General features: G+C 60.5%; 4 protein-coding genes and 1 non-coding gene across 6 annotated transcripts; 2 read left to right on the top strand and 3 right to left on the bottom strand.

Moving 5' to 3' along the window:
* Window positions 1-235: 235 nt before the first annotated feature.
* On the bottom strand, window positions 236-538 carry LOC136371740 (small Cajal body-specific RNA 2). Its single transcript, XR_010745395.1, has one exon. It is a non-coding gene; the product is annotated as a small Cajal body-specific RNA 2 (non-coding RNA).
* Window positions 539-1,036: 498 nt separating this feature from the next.
* On the bottom strand, window positions 1,037-2,746 carry TMEM167B (transmembrane protein 167B). The gene is made up of 3 exons (XM_066335993.1): window positions 2,669-2,746; window positions 1,969-2,100; window positions 1,037-1,688 (listed from the first exon to the last, which is right to left on the bottom strand). Exons 1-3 carry the CDS (start codon window positions 2,676-2,678, stop codon window positions 1,606-1,608), a joined length of 225 nt encoding a protein of 74 aa, XP_066192090.1. The 5' UTR covers window positions 2,679-2,746; the 3' UTR covers window positions 1,037-1,605.
* A 2,273-nt stretch (window positions 2,747-5,019) lies between these two features.
* Window positions 5,020-11,665, top strand: INAVA (innate immunity activator). Its single transcript, XM_066335956.1, is given in 10 exon segments — window positions 5,020-5,165; window positions 5,168-5,213; window positions 5,300-5,350; window positions 5,353-5,406; window positions 5,919-6,043; window positions 6,122-6,241; window positions 6,861-7,065; window positions 8,495-8,897; window positions 9,763-10,330; window positions 11,317-11,665. Coding segments are annotated over 10 exon segments (1,773 nt in total). The 5' UTR covers window positions 5,020-5,057; the 3' UTR covers window positions 11,410-11,665.
* Window positions 11,666-12,417: 752 nt separating this feature from the next.
* On the top strand, window positions 12,418-20,186 carry SHISA4 (shisa family member 4). Of its 2 annotated transcripts, XM_066335952.1 has the most exons (6): window positions 12,418-12,710; window positions 13,724-13,895; window positions 15,122-15,255; window positions 16,305-16,487; window positions 16,572-16,625; window positions 20,176-20,186. In XM_066335952.1, exons 1-5 carry the CDS (start codon window positions 12,638-12,640, stop codon window positions 16,616-16,618), a joined length of 609 nt encoding a protein of 202 aa, XP_066192049.1. In that variant the 5' UTR covers window positions 12,418-12,637; the 3' UTR covers window positions 16,619-16,625; window positions 20,176-20,186. The 2 variants fall into 2 exon arrangements, with proteins under 2 accessions (XP_066192049.1, XP_066192048.1); XM_066335951.1 differs by lacking the exon at window positions 20,176-20,186 and having other exon boundaries at window positions 16,572-16,971.
* Window positions 17,516-20,758, bottom strand: LOC136371693 (myb-related transcription factor, partner of profilin-like). Its single transcript, XM_066335950.1, has 2 exons — window positions 20,120-20,758; window positions 17,516-18,167 (listed from the first exon to the last, which is right to left on the bottom strand). Exons 1-2 carry the CDS (start codon window positions 20,589-20,591, stop codon window positions 17,650-17,652), a joined length of 990 nt encoding a protein of 329 aa, XP_066192047.1. The 5' UTR covers window positions 20,592-20,758; the 3' UTR covers window positions 17,516-17,649.
* Between the last annotated feature and the right edge of the window lie 66 nt (window positions 20,759-20,824).

Genomic DNA, 20,824 nt, shown 5'->3' with positions numbered 1-20,824 from the left:
GTGCCCCACCCAGCTGCAGGACCCGGTGAACAACTTCCAGCATGGCACGGAACGTGCAGGGCCCCACAAGGCTGGCACAGACCCCTGCAAAGCCCGCATACAGCCTGCTGCAGGGCTCACTTCCCGCCTCGACACGTGGCGCGGCGCTGGATGGGCCGGGATGAGGCCGGGGCGTTTCGTCTCCCGTTGCTGTCGTGGCCGAGCCGGTGCTGGCCCCGGGGCTGCAGACGTGGGCTCGGGTCAGAATCGCAGGGCGCTCAGCGGCCGTGGCCTCGCCTATCTGATCGACTCATCCCACCCGGCCCAGCCGCACAGCGCCCAGGGGCTTCGCGGCACTTTCTTCTCACCTCGGCCCGGCCGGGGCCCGGCCGATCGAATAAGATCAACGTGTAGGAGGGAGAAGGTGGCTAGCACCTCTCTCTCTCTCTCACTCTCACTCTCACACTCACACACACTCTCTCTCTCTCACACACACACACACACACACACACACACACACACACACACACACACACACGACTCTCGAACGCTCGCGCTGGCACACGCACAACTGCAAAGCCAACACTACAATCACTCCCGACTTCCGATCCTGCCCCTTATATGCCGTGGCTGCGCGGAGCACGATGGGAAGGGGGTACGGTGCTCCAATGCGCCCCCTGCTCCCCGGAGGACCGTCCTGCCCCACGTCTCCCGGGCACACACGGCACAGCGACGTGTGCGCAGGCGGGGCCGGACACGCTGACCTGGGGCGGCGTACAGCCCCTCGTGCCCTTCACTGAGGGGCTACATCGCTCCCGACCCCAGAGAGCTACACGAACAGGGCCAGGAGGCTCCGCTCAGCAATTCCCCACCCCACAGCCACGCCCTCACACACACACTTTATTTGCACAAATCCTCCTCACCCCAGGACCCCCATAACTATGGCTCCCACAGGAGTCAGCCTCCAAGGATCTCCTCACACACACACGGGGCCCTCAACCCACACCACAGGATACCAAATCAGGGCACCAACCCCACAGGACCTCCAGGCCAGCACTGCCACAGACGAACCCCCACTTTATTTGCATGTGGTGATCCAGTATTTACAAGTCAGGGGGATCACCAACACTCTACTGCAGAAGGAGACGCCCCCTGAGGATCCCCCACGCTGCAGGGGCACAGGAAGATCCCATGGATGGTGGGGGGCCTGCCTGGCCCCCACAGCCTGCCATGGTCCCCCCAGGACCCTGCTTGGCATCAAGGGGCTAACAGGGCAAAGCTGGGCCCCCCAGTTCTGGGGGTCCCTTCACCCACTTCTCTACAAAATTCGGAGGAAATCCTTTACCAGCAGTCTAAAGGTGCCCTGCTGGCCCCAACAGTTGTCTTTAGTGGGCTCAAGAAGGGTGATGGTCCCTGGGTTGCCACACGCAGGATCCAGGTTGCTGCCAGAGGCGGTTCAGGGTCAGTACTGGGGTCTCCAGGGTCAGTAGTGGGGTCTCTGGTTTGTACTGGGACACTGGGGTCAGTACCGGGGTCTCTAGTCCATACTGGGGTCTTCGGAATCAGTCACAGGATTTCTAGTCAGTCCCATGGTGTCTCTCAGGTCACCAGCAGGTCCCCATGTGATCACTTTCCCACAAGGACGTAGAAGGCCATGAGAAGACAGGACACAGACACAGCCACGTGCAGACGGGTCCCAATCACAGCAGCTGCAGGTGGGACAGGGTAGGGTGAGGCCCCGTGTCCCCATGCCAGATCCATCCTGAATCCCCATGAGTCCATCCCAAACTCCATGTTCCCATTCCCAATCCCTGTGCCCCATTCCAGACCCCAGATCTCTGTGTCCCCATCCTGGACCCAATGCCCCTGTCCCAGACCTGACCCCAGTCATTCTAGCATCTCCATCCAGTAGCCCAGTGTTCCAAGTGCCCCCATCCCAGTGTTCCCAGCACCCCTGCACCATACCCCAGTGTCCGCAATGCCCCTCACCCTTGTGGCAGACACCCCAGATCCCCCTGCGTTCAGACAGGAGCCAGGTGCGCAGTCGGGGCACCTTCCGCAGGTATGCACAAGTGCAAACCAGTAGCAGCCCGAACACCAGGAGCCCGTCCAGGGAGTAAACTGCAGGGAGGGAGGTCGCGGAGGAGTCAAGGGATACTCCGGGCCCCTGCCTAACCCCCGTTACAAGAGGACCCCCACAGTCCGTGTGAATAACCTGCCATCTCTGCCCCTATGAGGGGATGCAGACTTCCCAAGATCCCCCTGAAAAGGTACACAGATTTCCCAGTAACCCCCATGGGAGGCACTCAGAAATGCCAGCATTTCGCCCCTAAAGCGACAGTCTCCCAGTCGCCTCCCAAAAGCTCCTCCCAGTATCTCCCCCACGTCAGCCCCACCTCCCCTGCCGCCCGCCGATACCCGGGTGCTTCCCCCACGGTGACCCATCAGCCCACTCTGCCTTCGGAACCCCAAGAACCCCCCGTTCCCCCCAGCCCCCACGCTAGTCTTTAAGGCCCTGGACTCCCCGGCCCCTCCATTCCCCAGTGCCCACCACTAGTCATGGCGGCCCCTGGACCCTCCCGTCCGCCCACCATCCCTCGTTCCCATGTTCCTACCATTGGTTATGCTGACCCCCGGTTCTCCCCAGCCCCTCTCGCTTCCCCTTGATCCCCAGCCCCCCCGTTCCCACCGTTGGTCATGGCGCCCCTAGACCCCTCCGAGCCCCCGCGGCGCCAACGCGACAGCGGAAGCGGGCAACAGGCGCGGCCAGCCGAGCGCAGACTCGCCTAACGCGAATCCTGAGGAGCAGGTCGCCTCAATCGAGCGCCTATTGAGGGAAGTGCGTGTGCGGCATCAGTATCGCCCAAGCGTCCGCACAGCAGCTTCAGTAAACCCGAGCGCTGTTAACGCCCGGTCCACCCAGGAGCTTCCTGTGCGCTCAGCCGTCTCATCCCATCGTGACCAACCCCCATCTCAGTCCACCAGTGACCCCTCAGTATTTCCAGTAACCCGCCCCAGTTCTCCCAGTAACCCACCAATGCAACCAGACCCCAGTGACTCCCTGGTTCCCCAGTAACTCACAATCTCCCCATAGCCCTCCAGTGCCCAGTGCTCATTCAAGCCCGCAATAAGCCCCAGTCCTCCCAATACCTCCTCAATGCAACCAGTCCCCATGGCAGTGACCCAGTAACCCACCAGTACTCCCGGTAACCCACAGTCCTCCCGGTGTCCCAGTACCGCCCAAGACTGCAACCAGTTTTCATTCCAGCCCTCAGTGAGTTCCAGTCCTCCCAGTAGCCCCCTAGTGCAATCTGACCCCCAAGTTCCCCTGTAACTCCCAGTCTAACCCTAAGGCCCCCTCTCCAAACACCCAGTCCCCATCCCAACTCTTCCAGTAACTGCCAGTCCTCCCCAGTAACCCCAGGTTCTGCAATAAAACCCAGTGCCTCAGGTGTCCCAAGTCCTTTCCAGCACCTCCCAGTTGTCCTGGGTTCTGTAACAAAAAACAAAAAACAAAAAACAAAAAAAAAAAAAAAAAAAAATCCTATTCCATCTGTTGAAACCTGGTTGGGGAGGTTTTTTTGGTTTTTGTTTTGTTGGTGTTTTTTTTTTTTTTTTTCCTTTACACCAACAACCCGAGGCTGACAGCACCATCCTGGGCACCAAGGCAGGGAACAGGCCATTGTTCTGGAGAATCTGCACCTCCCCCCAGACTTCTCCCTGCACTCCTTGCCTGCTCCCTACCTGCTCCCTGCATCCCCTGCCTGCACCCTGCCTGTTCCCTGCCTTCTCACCCCATCCTGTTTAGCCCCATCCCAACCTCTTCCTGACCCTGCCAGGTGTAGCAATGCAGGATGTGCCCAGCTCACTCCAATCCAGCTCAGAGGGGCCACAGTGGCTGCAGCATCATTGGCTCATGGCCTGGGAGAGCCTTGGCACCATCCTGGCACAATGGTAGCACTATCCTGGCTCTGTGCTGGCACCATCCTGGCACTGTCCTGCTGTGCATGGCCTGGGCAAGGATGGAGACAGTGGCCCTTGTGCTTGGCCCATGCCTACATGGCACGAGGAATGGAGCCTCCAGCAAGCACTGTGTTAGGCTGTGCTGGGCTACAGTGCCACACCACACCAAGCTGCACCAACTCCTGCTAGGCTGTGACACATTTATACCACACCACGCCATTCCATGCCATATCACACAGTTCCATCCCTCACCACACACTGCCATGCCATGCCATGCCATGCCATGCCATGCCATGCCATGCCATGCCATGCCATGCCATGCCATGCCATGCCATGCCATGCCGTGCCATGTCACAGTGTGCATTGCCATGTCGGCCACCCCATACCATACAGTGCCATGCCGTGCTGTGCCATGCAGTGCTATTCCATACCATTCCATGCCATGCCACACAGTGCCGTACCGCGTGCAGTGTCATTCCGTTCCATACAGTGCCGTGCGCTGCAGCCGCTGGAGGGCCGTCCAGTGTGGCGATGCGGGAACTGAGGCAGGTGTTGCTCACGCTGCTCCTCCCTCCGCTCAAGCCCAGGCTCGTCCGTGCCCTAGCGCAGCACAGCTGGCAGTGGCGGCGGGCGCTCAGGTAAGAGATTCTCCCACTCCGCCGGTCTCCCGGGACGAGGTCTGCCTCTAGCCGCCCAGTGCGACGTGGAGCGGGTTGGGGAAACTGAGGCACGGCCAGGCGACGGCGCTGGAAAAGCGGTTTGAACCCCTTTCCCCTCGCCCCACTGCCCCCCTTTGACTCCTTCCCCAAGAGTTTGGAGATCATGGGGTGCTGCGAACCCCATTTTCCCAGGCGGGCGGTCGCTCCCACCCCCGGATGCGCCTCCAGCCCATACGAAAAAGAAGGGAAAACTGCGAGAGGTGCCCAGCGAAACCAGCTGCATCGGGAGCGAGGAGCCCCCCGGCACTGCACCCGATCACCTTTGACCCCTTCGAGGGTGTCACCCTGCCCCCGCCTCGCGCTGTCCGCACTCTTTATTTGTGGTAGGACCTAGAAGAAGGCAAAACAAACAGCCTCGCCTCTCCCCCGCCGCCATCGCAGCACGCCCGGGGTGGCATGAGTGATTTTGGGGGTGCAGGGTGGGGGACACCCATGGGTGCAGCCCGGTTGGGGGCGTGGGGACGAGCTGTGTCCCCACTGTTGCCCGCAGGGTCCCGGCGCGCGGCGTGGGGGAGGCAAGTGACATGAACAGCGGGATCATGCTGCACTCGGGTGAGAAGGGAGTTTGGCGGTGAGGGAGGTTTTGGGGTGCCCCTGTCGCCCATGGGTGCTCTGATGGACGTGCCCCTCCTTCCTAGGCAGAGAACGGAGCACATCGGTGTATGGGGGCACGTTGGGGACACATGAGCTGCCTGGAGAGAGCTTTGGGGAAATGAAGGGGTAGAGGAATGGAGGCTTCCCCTGCGTTTGGGGAGGCACCCCAAGTGTAGTGGAGGGTGCTCTGAACAGGATTTGACTCAGACAGGTTTGGCTTGGAATGGCTGAGTCAGACTGAAACCTTCCTCCTATTCCCCCCTCCCATCCTCCACCAGGGATGTCACACGTGTCCCAGGGGTGGGTGAAGCACCCATGGTGCTGCTGGGGGAATTTAAAGCATACCCTGGGGGATTGGAGGACCCATAGGTGCAGGGGGAGGGGGTCCTGGATACCCTAGGGGGGTTGGAACAACAATGAGTGCTTCTGGGTGGGGGAAACAGGTGTTCCAGGGGAGTCAATACACCTATGGATGCTGCTGAGGGTGAAGGGAGGCACAGCAACTTTGCGGCAACTGGAGTACCCATGGGTGCTGCTGGGAGGGTCATGGCTGCTTTTTCCTCTCCCTGCAGTGAAGGGAAACTAAGGCAGGGAGGCTGTGGGGTGACAGGGGGCGGTACCTGGGTGCTCCCATCCCTCCAGATGTCCATGTGTCTGTTCCAGGCCCTGACAGCCCAGTGTCCCCACCAAAGGAGCAGGTGCAGGCCGGGCGGCGGCAGCAGCAGGCACTGAAGGCCCAGCTTGATGGCTGCATCCAGGAGCTGCGGCAGCTGTGCCTGCGTGAGGCGGTGAGCAGGGCATGAGGACCCCCTGCTCACCCTCACATGTTGCCATGGCTCTGCTCAGTGTCCCTGTGCCATCCTCAGGAGCTGACGGGGACCCTGCCCCACGAGTACCCCCTAAAAGCTGGTGAGAAGCCCCCCAGGGTCCATCGCAGGATCGGGGCTGCATTCAAGCTGGATGAGATCATCATTCTGCATGGGGTGGTGAGGCAGTCCCTGGGGTGCAAAGGTGGTGAAGACCCATCCCCTCCCTTCCCCTCTCCTCCCCTGTTGAAGCTGCCTGAGGGTCACCTGGACATGCCATTGCCATCCCATGGGTAGTGGTTGGGTGACAAGTGCTGTAGGTGGGAGGGGCAGGGGGGGTGTTTTCAAGCATGAGGGATGGTGTTGGGGTGCTGAGACGCCCCAGTGAAGGGAGGTGTTTGTGTTCTGAATGCAATGTTTGGTGTTGAGGTGCCCAGGAGATGGGACAAAGTAGGGTTCCAAGCATGATGGTTGGTGTTGGAGTCTTGAGTTAATTAGGTTATCATGGAGTCCTAAACATAATGTGTGGAGTTGGGATGCCAAGGTAGTGGAGGGGTCCCATATGTATCAGGGTGTCAGAAATATGGGAGGAGGTGGGCTGCAAATGTTATGGGTAGTGGTGGGGTCCTGAGCATGATGGGTGTTGTTGGGTTCCAAGAGTGGTGCTGGGTGTTGGGGTCCAGACGAGATGCTGGGAGAGGTTGGGATCCCGAGTGCTGTGGGTGGTATTGGGGTGTTAAGCACGATAAGGGTCTTGGGGGTGTCGAGGTGTGTTTCTGAGCATGTCCTCTGCCACCAGGACCCTCTGGAACAGGAGCGGGCGCTGCAGCTGCAGATTACTGAGGCCTCCCGCTGGCTCTGCCACGAGGAGAACATTGGACGGCAGGTCCGGAAGAGGCGTCAGACTGCGGCACTGCGGGAAGAGCAGAAACTGCGGGACCTGGAGCAGGTCCTGAGCCAGCGGCGGCTCCTGGCAGGGCAGCGGGACACCAGTACTGCCAAAGGTGAGCCCCCCAAGCCCCTCAGATGATGGGGGGATGCTGGAGAGCAGGGAGGCAGAATGGAGTGCTGCTTGGTTGCATGTTCCTGGGGAATACACCTGAATTCCCCATTCCCTGTGAATGTACCTCACTGGAAGCAGCCCAGTCCTTCATCCCAAGTTCATGCACTCCTCTGGATGCATCCCAATGTGCTATCCACAATGCCTGCACCCCAGTTCCGATGCCTGGTGAATGCATCTCCCTGGATGCACCCCAGCTTTCCATCCCCTGTGAATACAACCTAGTCCTACACCCTCAATGAATGCATCCCCCCAAAATGCTCCCCAGCATACCATTCCTGGTGAATGCACCCCAATTCCCTGTCCCTGCTGAATATACCTCTTGGATGCCTCCTGGAAGGCCATCCCTGGTACATGCACCTTGATATGCTCTCACTGTTAAGGCACCCTGTTCAAGGTACCCCAATACTTCATCTCTGGTGGCTGTACCCTTGTGAGTGCACCCCAAAACTTTGTCCCCAGTGCATCCACCCCAACACACCATCCATTGCATATCTACTCCCTTGAACACGCTCCAAAACTTCATCCCCAGTGCATGCACCCCAATAAACCATTCCTGGTATATGTAGCCTCTGAATGCACCTCAATGAACCATCCCCAGTGGTACCCCATTGAATCCACCCCAGTACTTCACCTCCATTGATTGCACCCTCCTGAATGTACCCCAATACTTCACCCTTGCTGCTTACACCCCATAACTATACCAAATCACACATCCTCAGTACCTGCACCCCAAGTGGGACAGGATGTGGTCCAGCTGCCATGTCCCCATCCCAGTGGTGACCATCCAAGGGGGTCCCCATTTTCTCCATCCCTCTCCCCTCCAGGGACCAGGGCCATGGTGGTGGCGTCTCCTTCCCTATTGGTGCCCCCAACCTGCCCATCCCAGGCAGGCTGGGAACTGCACATAGCTCGGTAGAGCCGGCCTGGCCGGTACCACTGCCGTCCCAGAGCGTGTTGGGGCAGGTGGCGCGGGAGAGGGGAGTGGAGGCCCGCAGGGACATGCTAGGTGGTGGTGGGGCTGTGGGAGTGCTTTGGCACCTAGAGGCAGCCCTGGCTCTGTTCTCACAGGGCCCTGCCCCACAGAGCTTAATGCCTCTGATGAGAGCTCCATGTCTGACACCAGCCTGCTGGAGGAGGGTGAGGGGGCCGTGGGGACTAGGGAGGACCCCTGGTATGTTCCCTCCATTCCAATCCTTCCTATGCCCCCTCTATCCCTACTCTCTCTGTGTCCCCTCCTTCCCAGTTCCTCTGCTGTGTGTCCCCTCCATGCCATTCCCCTGTGTGTCTCTTCTATCCCAACCCCCCACATCCCTCCTCCATGTCAACCATCTACCTGTTCCCTCCATCCCAACCCTCTGTCTCTCCTGCAGAGGACACAGAGCCACCAGGACCTGCCACCCCACAGAGGTCCCCATCTCCCAAGGACCCCACCAAGGAGGAGGAGTTGGACTCTAGGCTTCTGATGCCACCCCTCAATCCCTGGCAGAAGACCAGCCCGGACAGACCCTATGAGAGGGCCAAAAATCCTAGCACTGACCCTGAGGATGGGGAAAACCAGAGCTCCCAATGCTGTATTGGGTCCTTGATGGCTGCCCCTGCCAGCTCCTTGGCCTCCAGCAGCCCTGGCTCCGCAGGCTCCCCAGTGTCCAGGACAGGGGACCCTCCCTACCGGTTTGTCCCCGTCCGGACCCTGGTGCTGTGCCAGCCAGCAGATTCCAGTACTCCCAGGACCCCAGAGCCATCAGGATGGCAGGGACAGACCCAGTCTCTGAGGTATGCCCTGAGTACAGGGAAGATAGATGAGGGCTTCTGCAAGGGAGGATGGAGATAACCTCATGGAGAAGGGGATGGACATAATCCCATGTAGAGGATGGAGCACAATCCATGGGAAGGAGGATGGGAATAACTCTATGAAGATGATGGAGCTCAGCTCATGGGGAGGATGTTGGAAATAATCCCACAGGAAGGATGGAGATAGTACCACTGGCAGTGAGATGGAGCTAACACTGTGGGAAAGAGGATGGGAGTAATCCTGTGGGAAAGGATGAAGAGAACCTCATGGAGATGATGGAGCTAAAGCCATGGGGAGGAGGATGTAAATAATCCCATGGAGAAGATAATGGAGAGGACACTAAGGAAAGTGTGGACCTAATACTGTAGGGAGGATGGAGAAAATCTTATGGGGAGGACAGACATAATCCCATGGGGAGGGGATGGAACCAATCCTATGGAGATGATGGAGCTCAGTCATTGGGAGGATGGAGACAATATTATGGGGAGGATGGAGATAATTCCAGAGACAGGACAAAGGTAATCCTGTGGGGATGTAGGAGAAAATCCTGTGGGGAGGATGGACAGAAATCCATTGGGAGGAGGTTGGAGATAATCCCATGGAGAGGATGAAAGTAACCCTATGGAGATGATGGAGGTTAGCCCCATGGGGAGGATGAACTGATCCCTTGGGAGGAGGCTGGAGACTGACCCACAGGGAAGCTGGAGTTAATCCCATGGGAGGAGGCTAGATCTCTCTTCGTGGTGTGGCTGCACCCCACACCCGTGAGCGCACTTTTCTGAGGGATTGCCCTGGCTTTGGGGTGAGGGGAAGGGTCCTCCTGCAGCCACAGTGTCTTGCTTGCAGGGTGGACCCATGCTGGCAGCCAGCTGAGCCACGGGGCCGCAGAACCACACCCCGCCGGTGCCCCACCTACTACACAGTCACAGTGCCCACCTCCTGCATCCTGAGTCCCGGCCCAGCGTGCTGCTCTGGCTCCGATGACAGCATCTCTGACCTCTCCAGCATCTCCCACACCACCTCACCGGGCAGCAGCAGCACTGATGTGTCTTTTGCAGTTCCCCTGTCCCTTGCCGAGCCTGGTTACTACCCTCGGGGTGCCCTCCAGCTCCTGCCACCTGCTGGCCCCCTGACTTTCATGTATGAGCAGGATCTGGCCCCACTGCGGTACCAGCGCCTGGTGCCCTCACGTAGCCGCATTGTGCGCACACCCTCACTCAAAGACTATGCACCTGCTGGGGCTCGGGGGCTCTCCAAAGCTGCTGTCACTGAGGAGCTCAAGTCATGGCACCAACGTGCCCGGCTGAGGGGTGGCCGGCCCCGCTCCCTCGACCGGCAAGGGGCTTTCCCAAGACCTCATGGTGGGGCCACCAGGGACATGCCCATTGCTCATGGAGTCCTGTCACTGGTTCAGGTAGGACATGGGGTCTAGCTGGGAGTGGTTGTGGGAGAAAGGGGAGCCCCTGGGTGCTGTCCCGCAGGTGACATGAATTGTCATGCTGAGGTAATGTAGGGACATGTGGTTCTGGTGGGGTCCCATGAGGATTTCTAGAGCAGGAGTGAAGTCCTGACGGGGTCCAAGGGGTCCTATGAGGGTCGTTGGGATATGACTGAGTTCCCAGAAGGGACCCTGGGGCAGGACCATGGTCTCAGGAGGGTCCTGAGGAGGTGTCTTCTAAGATCCTTTGGGGTAGGATCAGGATGCTCTGAGGGTCCTCTGAGCAGGTCCAAGGTCCTGTTGGTTGAGTCTGGAGGGTCCCTGATGGTCCCTCGGGTAGGACCAGGGTCCTCAGTGTGTCTCCATGAGAAGATTAGGGTCCTGAGGGAATCACAGGGGAAGAATTCAGGTCCCAGAGGGGTCCCTGGGGGAGGACTGAGTTCCTGAGGAGGCCCAGTGGCTGGAACCAGGGTCTTCTGTTCTTGGGAACAGAAGTAAGGTCTTTAAGGTCCTTTGGGGCAGGATGAGGACCTGCTGAGGGTCCCATGGGCAGGTTTGGAGTCCCGTGTGGGTCCCTGGGTCAAGACTGGGGTCCCACAAGAGTGTCATGGGAAGAACCAGGACTTCAAGGAGGTCTTTAGGGCAGGATCCATGTGGGTCCATTCTGTCACACCCAGGTTCCCACAAGCAGGACTCATGTGGGTCCCTGGGGCAGCACTGGGGTGCCCTCAAGCGGGGAAAGATCCCTGCAGACCTTTCAGTGGCCAGCTACCCCTCTCCACCTTGGAGTCTTGCTGGGACAAATGCACCCATGGCACAGCTGGGACACATGCTGGGCAAGTGGAGACCTGTTGCCATGCTGCGACAACTCCCCCAACACAGTCCCGGAGCCAGGATGTGCCCCCAGTGATGCCCCTGAATAAGGTGAGGTACCAACACCCACAGGGTATTTGTCCCCCCAGGGTCCCGCGGTGCAGGTGCTGCGACGCTCAGAAGCTGGCGTGCCCGTGCAGGTCTATATGCCCGAGAACAGCGAGATTGTCACACAAGTGTGAGTGCCCACACCTCCACCCAGGGGTGGGGGCACATCCTGGCTGGCCCAGGGACAGCGGGGATGGGGATGTCTCATGTCTCCCCACCCCGGCATGGGGGGCAGAAGAGGGAGCCACAGCGGGGTGGTGGGGACTGGCCCTGCCCTGTGTTCCCTCACTGTCACTGCAATGCTGATAGGGACACTGCGATCCCAGTGCTTATGGTGACCTTGGTGTCACCACAACCCTGAATTTGAAGTCCTGGTCTCTAATAAAGGTGGCTTTTAGGATACGTCACTCTCATGATGTATCACCTCCATGTCCTCTCTGAGATCCCCCGTCCCTGGGTTCAGTTGGCATTGCCAGGATGGGATCCATGGATTTGGGGTTTGGCTATTCTTGGGGCAGTAATGGGGTGATCTCAGTTCCAAGAGGGTGCCCCAGATCCAGCTGTGCACCCCTGGCACTCAGTGACCCAGGCTGGGAAGGGGGGAGGCGTAGAGGGAAGGATGGAATGGAGATGAGGGGTGGAGGGTTGGGGTGCAGTCGACGGCAGGAAGGGTGCAAGGGAAGGGTGCAAGGATGGATGAACAGATGGGGTGCAGGAGGAGGGAAATAAGGTGTTCAGGGAAAGGATGGAGTTGGAGAAAAGGTGCTGTCGACCAAAGTGATGGAGTACAGGGCAGGCAAATAGGGAGTGCAGGGGTGGGATGAGGTGGGAGTAGGGGTACTGGTAGGGAAAATCATGGGGAACAGGGGATGGGGAAAGGATTAGATGTAGGGGATGGGGTGCAGGGGAGGTGCAAGGGAGTGGTGCGAGGAAGAGCGAAAGGATGGGGTGCAGGAAGAGGCGAAATAAGGGTTGCCGGGGAGGTACGGTGGTGGGGGGCAGTGCGAGAGAAGCCACTCCGCTCCCGGCCTCTCCGCCCGCCCCTGCCAGTGCCCGCGGCCGGCGGCGCTGCTCCTCCCGGTGGAGGCGGGCGGAGGCCGGTGGCTGCGGTGTGAGGCGGCGCCGGGGGGGGGCGGGAGAGTGGGGGGACACCGGGCAGCAACCGAGCGCCGCCGGGCTGCGGCGTCACTGCGGGCCTGCGCCGGCCCCACACGGGCACAGGGAGACATTGGCGGAGAGGGAGCGGCCCCGCGGCACCGGCACCGGGCAGCACCAGGATCAGCCCCGGTCCCGGTGCCGCCGCGCAACCGCCGCCCTTGTCCCGGGCAGCGCTGAGCGGGGGACACCGGGCCCGGCCCCGGGATGAGGCCCGGCGGCCCCAGGAGCGGCTGGCCCCTGGCTGGGACCCTGCTGGTGGCGGTGGCCACCTCGATGGGTAAGAGATATACGGGGACCGGGGAGGGCCGGGGAATCCGGTGTCACCCTGCGGCTGGATACGGTGCCACCATCCGTGACGCGGGGATCCTGCTGGGTGAGACTTGGTGCCACCAGCCGTGACTATAAGTAGTGCGACACGCGGCCCCTGACCAGGGGTTGCTTGCAACAAAGTGTCCCCCCTGGGCACTGTGTCTACCACCCCCGCCCCACCCCCGCGCCCCCAAACCCGCCTCCCATTTGCCGCTTTCGGGGTGTCCCCGGTAGCCTCTGATCCCCGGGAACAGCAGGTATGGAGCCAATGGCTAACTGAGCTGGGATGCTCAGCCTCGGGGTATTTTTGGGGGCTTCCCATGCACGAACCCTCCAATAAACTGTGCCTCAGTTTCCCCCTTGTCCCTGAGCTGCCATAGTCCCATTTTGGGGTGTGTGAATAATGCCATGTGAGACTCCCGCAAAGCCCATTTCCGTGACTCCCCACCCACTGCCCCGGCGCCTCCGACCATCCCCGGGTCTCAGCCAGCGACTATTTCTGGGAAGACAGGTGGCTCGGGACAGAAATAGAGCGGGAATTGCCACTGGAACTTGCTGAAGAGGAGGAAGCTGGGGGCATCTGGAGGGGTCGGAGAGCTGAGTGGGATGGAGGGAGGTGTGCAAGGATGTAGGACTGAATGGAGCAGGGTGTGGGGGTACCTAGGGGCAGGGTTGGGAAGGAAATGAGGCAGGATGGAGCAAGATATGGGGGTACACAGGGGCAGAATGGAGCAGGTTGTGGAGGGTGTAAGGCTGGGTATGAGGGACAGGGGGACAGGAAGGAGCAGGGTATTTGAGGGTATATAGGGGCACACTTTGGGGGTCCATGGGGCAGAATGGACTGGGGTACAAGGGAATAGGACACAGTGGGGTATGGGCTGTGCTCATGTGGGGGATAAAGGGTATGGGGTGCTGCTGATGTGCCTGAGGGTCATGATGGCCAGGTACTCCAAGGCCATGATGATGGATGGCTGTCCACAGTGGCTGGGGGTGAAGACTGCCTGTGGTACGTGGACAGAAATGGGTCATGGCATCCCGGCTTCGACTGCGAGTTCCTCACCTTCTGCTGCGGCACGTGCTACCAGCGGTACTGCTGCCGAGACCCTCTGCGCCTGCTCACCGAGCGCCAGCAGCGCCACTGCCTTGCCTTCAGGTGCCACAGCCAGGGCTGATGGGGCTGGAGGGTCCCCTGGGTGGCCTGGGTGCTGGGACTGGGTGCTGGTGATGGGCAGTTGTACTGGATGCTGGTCATTGTGTGCTATGCACTGGGCAGTGGTGCAGTGGTGCTGGGCACTGATATTGGGTGCTGGGTAGTGGTATCTGGGCCTTGTAGTGAGTGAGTATCGGGTGCTGGATGCTGGGTGCTGTGCACTAGTGTTGAGTGCTGGACACTGGTATTGGGTGCTTGGCATTGAGTTCTGGGCATTCAGCAGTGATGTTGAGCACTGCTACTGGGCACTCATGCACTCGTGGTATTGCTCCTGAATGCTGGGTGCTGGGGGTTGGACATTGGTACTGAGCAGTGGCACTGGGTGCTGGACGGTGAGTGTTCTGCACTGGTACTTGGCAGAGGCACAGGGTGTTGGGCACTGGGAACTATTACTGGATGCTAAATGGAGGTGCTGTGCACTGATTCTGAGCACTGGCGAGTGGTACTGGGGTGCCAGTTTGTTGGCTCTGGGTCCTGGACACTAATACTGGGTGCTGGGCATTGAGTGCTGGGTGCTGGGCATTGAGCGCTGAGTACGGGCACCAGGCAGTGGTGCTGGGTGTTGGATACTGGTACTGGGTTGCTGGGCTCTGGGCACTGGTACTGGGCATTGGTGTTTTGCAGTGGGTGCTGGGCATTGCTACTGAGTGCTGTGCACTGGTACTGGGTGTTGGGCTCTTGACATTGGTACTGGGTTCTGGTATTGGGTGCTGGACACTGGTATTGGGCACTGGATCCTGTACAGTGATACTAGGCACTGTGCATTGTGGAATGCATGCTGCAGATTGGTCACTGGTACTGGGTGTTGGCACTGGGTGCTGGGATTCTTGTACTGAATACTTGCACTGGTGTTGGGCAGTGCTGGGCACTGGTTACTGCTACTAGCTGCTGGTCACTGGGCAGTAGGCATTGGTACTGGGCACTGCTATTGGGTGGGCAATGCTACTGGGTGCTGGGCAGTGGTCACTGGTACTGGGTGCTGATAGCAGTGCTGGACAGTGTCACTGGACATTGGTTCTGGGCACTGGGCAATGCTGCTGGGTGCTGGGCAGTGGTACTGGACAGTGTCACTGGCTGCTGGGCACTGGGCAGTATCAGTGGGTGCTGGTTGGGGGTGTGTGCCCCGGGGGCCCCCCAGGCCCTGCTCCCCATGCCTGGGGGTCCCACAGCCCCAAGACCATCGCGGGCATTGCCTCAGCCGTGGTACTTTTCATCGCCATCGTCACCACCATCGTCTGCTGCTTCATGTGCTCCTGCTGCTACTTGTACCAGCGCCGGCAGCACCCCCGCACCCCCCTGCAAGGTGCGGAGCTGGGGGGCAGGAATGGGGGTGCAGGAGGAGGGGGCACTGGGGACTCCTGTAGGAAAAGGGGGTGGAGTGGTGTTGAGGGGGCCTAGTAGATTTCAGGGGGAATGGGGGTCTGGTGGAGGGCTGTAGGGATGGGGGATGCAGGGATGGGGATGTGCAGGAGGAGTGTATCAAGAGGGTCCTGCAGGTAAGAAGACGCAGCGTTAAGAGGACCTGGGGGAATGGGAGGGTGCAGGAATGGGGGACACATGAATGCGGGTTGCAGGAGGAGGCTTGGTCCATGATGGTGCTGTAGGTACAAGGTGGGAGACTGGGGGAGCCTGGATGGAGATGTGTGGGAATTGGGAGGGAGTATGTGTGTGGGCTGTAGGGATGGGAGGTGCAAGAGGGTCCTGTAGGTAGAGAGTGGAGGGGTTTGGGAAGAGGTAAGGAGGGGGGGCCTGGAAGAATGCAGGGGGGAATTGGAGTGTGGGGGTTGGGCAGCAGGGATGGGGGGCTGCAGGAGGGTTCCTGAGGTACAGGATGGTGGGATTTTCAGGGGGCCTCAAGGAAGGCTGGGAGGCCTGGGGGTGGAAGGGACGAAATTGCAGGGATGGGGATTTGCAGGATCCTGTAAGTACAGGGTGGAGGGGTCTGGGTGGGGCTGGACATGTGCAGGGGTGTTGGGGTGCAAGATAGAAGCTGAAGGGATAAGAGGGAGCAGAAGAGTCCTGTACATGTGGGGGTGGTGGGGGAGGCACCAAGGAGGGCTGTTGGAATCCAGAGGGGGGATTGGGAGGGTAAGGGGGGTGGACCGCAGGGACGGAGGTATAGGAGGCAGGGTAGGGAACAGGGATGGGGGAGCAGGAGAGGTCCTGAGGTACAGGGTGGAGGGGTTGTTGGGGGCGGGGGGGGGTGAGGTGCTGGGACCTGAAGGGATGTTGGGGGAAAATTGGGCACTGGGGTAATGGCTGTGGATAACAACCCGAGGGCCACTGCCACCCTTAGGCACCATCCTTGTCCCTGTGCCGGGGTGCTGCAGACCTCCCTGATCTCTCCCACAGGCCCGGAAATCCCCCTGTCCAGCTACCCCCCCGCAGTTCCCCCAGCTCCCTTTCCCATGGACCCCAAAGCCGGCCCTATGCCTCCCCAGCCTGGCTTCACCCCTATGGCCATGTATCCCCCACCCGGCCCGGCTGCCCAGTACCCCATGTACCCCTCTGGCCCCCCTGTCTACAACCCCACAGGTGAGCACCGGGGGGGAACAGGGACCCTCCCTATTCCCCAGGGCACCCAGTGGCCTGGTCACACCTTATCTGCTCCCCCCGCAGCAGCACCACCCTATGTCCCGGCACAGCCCAGCTATCCCGGAGCATAAGCTCCCGTGGGGACCTCCGCACCTGCCGCTGGCCAGCAGGGCCAGGCTGGGGACCCCTGGGACCCCCCTGGCGCTGGGAGGCTACCCCAGCCGGCGCTGGATCGGGCTCTTCCCGGCCGTCCTGGGGTGATCCGGTGCCAGCAGAACAGGGCGGCCCTTGTGCCACACACTGGGCCCTTTGTGGGTGCCTACTCCCCCAGCTCTGGGTGCCAGCGGCCACAAGCATCCGCGGTAGGGTCCCCCGGCGGGGGTCCCCCGAGGGCCGTGCACCGCTGTCTCCCTTCACGCCCACCCCTGGATTCACCCCCTGTCTTCCCCCCAGGGTTGGCATTAAACCACGTCTTGTGCCCACAGACCTGTGTTGTCTCGGTGACTCTGCGATGGGGAAAGAAGGGGAGGGCAACGCCCCTTCCCGCGAACTGGAAGGTGGGGAAACATGAATTCTGCCCTGTCCCTTCTGCTCCCGAGACTTCTCCATCTCAAAATTGTGTTGGGGCGGGTAATTCCCATCAAATCAGCCACTTGGATGAACCAGCCTGCAATGCTGCCGCCCACCCAGCCTCTCCCCACTCAAAATGGGGGCGTCAAACCACTCCTGGAATAGTTTGGGTGAGAAAACAGCAAATTCAGCGTCGGGATTGGGACTGTGGATGCATGAACAATTCCTCTATCCACGCCCTCTCCCCTGGCCAGGAATAAGTGGGGGAGGGTGAGTGGGTGGTATGTCGAGCTGATGATTGTTCCCAGTGGGATTCAGCCTCCCAGCATCGCTGGCTAAATTTGGGACCAGAGTCCATCAGTCCAGAAGGAGAGCCAGGCAGAGCTTGCTGGAGAGACAAACCCCTGCATCCCATCATCCCCAAAAACCCTCTGAGGTGCCCAGGGTGGGGGGAGCCGTAGAGGTGCGGCTCCGAGCTTTATTGAAGTGGGATGAAGAGGAAAAGAAATAATAAAAATAATAATAAAAGCAGCGAGGTGGGTTCTGCGGGGAGGGGTAGGGGTGTGTGTACACAGCCAGCTGCGTGCGGGGCTCAGGATTTGGAGATCCCCCGCTCCTGGAGGTAGAGGTCACGGATTTCGGCAAGGCTGCGAGTGAGCGTGCCCAGTGCTTGGGCGATGCCGCGCAGCACCGCCGTGGTCTCCCGACGGCTTTCGGCGTATTCCTGGCGGAACGCCCGCATCTCCTGCACCAGCTGCTCATTGGACTGCATGAGGCTGAGCTGGGGGCACTCGGGGGTCCCGTCCAGCCCCGCCGCCCCGGAGGACCCCGCCTCTCCTGCGCCGCAGTGACTGAGCTGCTCGGCTTCCTGCTCCAATAGCAGACTCGGGAAGTCAGAGCCTAGCGGCTCCTGCTGCCCGCCTAGGGAGAGTTCGGAGGGTGCGAGGCGCGAGGGGCTCCGGCTCCAGCCCTTGCACAGCTCGCTGGGCGGGCAGGTCAGGGGAAGCCGGCAGTCTGAGCCGCGGCCAGGAATGCCGTCGGCAGCGGAGCCGTGGAAGGGCTCAGTCTTCACTTCCACCGGCTCCTCCTTCACCGGCTCCTCCTTGACACCTGTGGGAGGGACGGGGAGCACAGGGCAGCTGCAGGGATCTCCCGTGTCCCCAGTGCCCCACGGGCCAAGTAACAGACTCTGTTGTCTCCATCCCTATGCTCCCACATCCCCTCTCCTGCACCCATTCCTGGGTCCATCTATACATATCTCCGTAGTCCCCTGTCCCTCATGATGGTTCAACCCTATCTTGTGTCCCTTGTCCTCCTCCTGTTCCCAGTACTACCATACCCCTGTCCTGAATGTGGTGCCCCCATGTGCCTGCATGGTTCTGATACCCCCACGTACCTGTTCTAGTCCACACATATCCCTGTCCTAAATGTGGTGCCTCTATGTCCCTGTTTGGTCCTGGTACCACCACGTCTCAGTTCTCACCCCACTAACACTCATGGCCCTGTTCTGGTCCCAGTACTGGCATGTTTCTTGTTTTTGTCCTGCCCTGCGTCACTGTCCTGATCCCACTACGTCTTTGCCCTATTTCCAGTCCCTTCTTATCCCTGTCCAGGTCCCAGGACCCCCTGCCTTTTGTCCCTGTCCTAATCCCAATCACCCATATTCTTGTCCTGATCCTGGTACCCTTCTGTCCTGGTCCAGGTGCCCTTGTTATTCTCCCTGTTTTCTACGTCCCTGTCCCAGTCCTCCCAAATCCTTGTCACTTGTGTCTCTGTCCCAATACTCTGTGTTCCCATCCCTTTGCCCTGACTCTATGCTCCCTCTGTGTCCCTCCCCCACCATTCCTGCCCCAGTCCCTCCATGCATCTGTACTGATCCCAGTGTCCTGGTCCCGGTTTTTCCCTTGTCTTGATCCCAGATCCCTCACATCCCTGCCCTGTTTACCTGGATCTGTGTCCCAGTCCCTCCATGTATCTCTCCCAGGCCTAGTGATGCCTTAGGGTGCCCCCCATATCCTCATGTACCTGTCCCAGTCCTCCATGTCCCTGCCATTGTCCCCAGCATCCATGTCCCGGCCTCCCATGGCATGGTCCCAAGTGTCTCTGTCCTGGCCTTAATCTCCTGTGTCCCTGTCTGAGAACTATGTTTTTGTCCTGGTCCCCTGTGTGTCCTGGTTACTCCATGTCCCTGTACCAGTCCAAGTGCCTCTGTGTCCCTGTCCCAGTTCCCCATGTCCTGGTCCTGATGCCCTGTGTTCTGGTTCTCCAGGTGCTGATTTAGGTCCCCTGAGTCCCCACCCCCATCTCTCCATGCACCCGTCCATGTACCCTGGCCTGGTTGTGTCCCTTTCCTGATCCCCTACACCTGGTCCTGGTCTCCTGTGTCCCTGCATGCACCTGTCCTGGTCCCAGCAACCTGTTTCAGTCTCAGATCTTTTGCATCCCAGTCCCAGTCCCCCATGTCTGTGTCCTGGACTCCCATATCCTTGTCACATCTCTAAGTCACTATGGTGGTCTCCTGTATCCTGATCCACTCACATCCTGGTCCTGGTACTCATTCCTGCCATCCTCTCCCAGTCCCAGTGGCCCTGTGTCTGTGTCCTGGTTTCCCATGTCAGTGTCCTGGTCCCACACGTCTTGGTCCTTGTTTCTCTTGACCCTTTTCCTACGTGCATCTGTCCTGGTCCCAGTATCCCCACTCACCTGTTGCTTGTCTCCACTTCCTAAACCCATTTCTCCATATCCCATTCCGTCTCATCCGTGGTCTCTTCTTAGTCCACCATGTCCCATCCCGGTCCCCCAGCAAGTGCCTGCCTCGGTCTCCCATGTCTGCGTCCCGGTTCTTCATGCGCCTGTCCCACCATACAACTGTCCCAGTCCCAGTGCCTGCGTCTATGTGCCGGTCCCCCCGCATCCCGGTCCCAGCATCTCCGTGACCCTGTCCCATTCTCTCCTGTTCTAGTCCCGGTCCTCCATGTCCGTGTCCTGATCCTCTCATGTCCGTCTCTGCACTCCTCCGTCCCGGCATCCCCGTGTCCCTGCCCATCCACCCGCACACTCACCGTGCTGTGCCGACGCCTCGGCACCGCGCATCGGAGCGTCGGTTCCGGCGGCGCCGCGAGGACCCCAGACGGGGGCGGGCCCCGGGCCGGGCTCGGCCGCGCCGTTCCCGTTGCTCCCGTTATTGCCGGTGCTCCCGGTGTTCCCGTTCCTGGCGGCGGCCCTGCCGGCCGGGCCCTGCCGCTCCAGCCGGTGCCGGCTGATCTTGTCCCCGGCGCGGCGACGTAGCCCCCGCCAGCGGTTCTTCACCTCGCCGATGTCGCGCTGGTGGCGGCCGGCGGCGTTCACCTTGTGCGTGATCCGCCACCAGATCTTCTGCTTCTCGTACGCGTTCACGGTACCGGCGGCGGCGCCGAACAGCAGCGGCTCGTACCGGAGCACTTCGCTCATCAGCACCTCCAGCTCCTGCAGCGTGAAGTTCGGCTTCCGCTTCAGCAGCCCCCGCCGCGCCCCGCCGCCGCCCGTCGCCGCCATGCTCCCCGCCGCCGCCGCCGCCTCATGCCGCCGCCCCGCCGTCCATCGCCGCCGCTGTTTGCCCTGCGCCGGTTCCTCGGTACCGAGCGGGGGAAGCGGAGCTAGACACCCTCGACAGCCCTCGTCGGGCGCTGCCGCTGCCGCTGCCGCTACCGGGGCCGGGACGGACCGGACAGACCGGGGCTGCACCGCGCCCTCTGCCGGCCCCGCCGCGTGCCGCTCCGGCCCCGGTT

Source organism: Sylvia atricapilla, chromosome 25 (genome assembly GCF_009819655.1).
Source record: "Sylvia atricapilla isolate bSylAtr1 chromosome 25, bSylAtr1.pri, whole genome shotgun sequence".
NCBI classification, from domain to species: domain Eukaryota; kingdom Metazoa; phylum Chordata; class Aves; order Passeriformes; family Sylviidae; genus Sylvia; species Sylvia atricapilla.
This window is presented reverse-complemented; position numbering and strand designations above follow the sequence as displayed.

Excerpts from the sequence above, each read along its gene's own strand:
- TMEM167B (XM_066335993.1), bottom strand. Across the intron at positions 1,689-1,968 it reads CTGGGGTGTCTGCCACAAGG|CTGCTGTGATTGGGACCCGT; the intron begins GTGAGGGGCATT and ends TCCCACCTGCAG.
- SHISA4 (XM_066335952.1), top strand. The coding sequence starts at position 12,638 with ATGAGGCCCGGCGGCCCCAGGAGCGGCTGGCCCCTGGCTGGGACCCTG. Across the intron at positions 12,711-13,723 it reads GGCGGTGGCCACCTCGATGG|TGGCTGGGGGTGAAGACTGC; the intron begins GTAAGAGATATA and ends GGCTGTCCACAG. Across the intron at positions 13,896-15,121 it reads CGCCACTGCCTTGCCTTCAG|CCCCAAGACCATCGCGGGCA; the intron begins GTGCCACAGCCA and ends GGGGTCCCACAG.
- LOC136371693 (XM_066335950.1), bottom strand. The coding sequence starts at position 20,591 with ATGGCGGCGACGGGCGGCGGCGGGGCGCGGCGGGGGCTGCTGAAGCGG. Across the intron at positions 18,168-20,119 it reads CGAGGCGTCGGCACAGCACG|GTGTCAAGGAGGAGCCGGTG; the intron begins GTGAGTGTGCGG and ends TCCCTCCCACAG.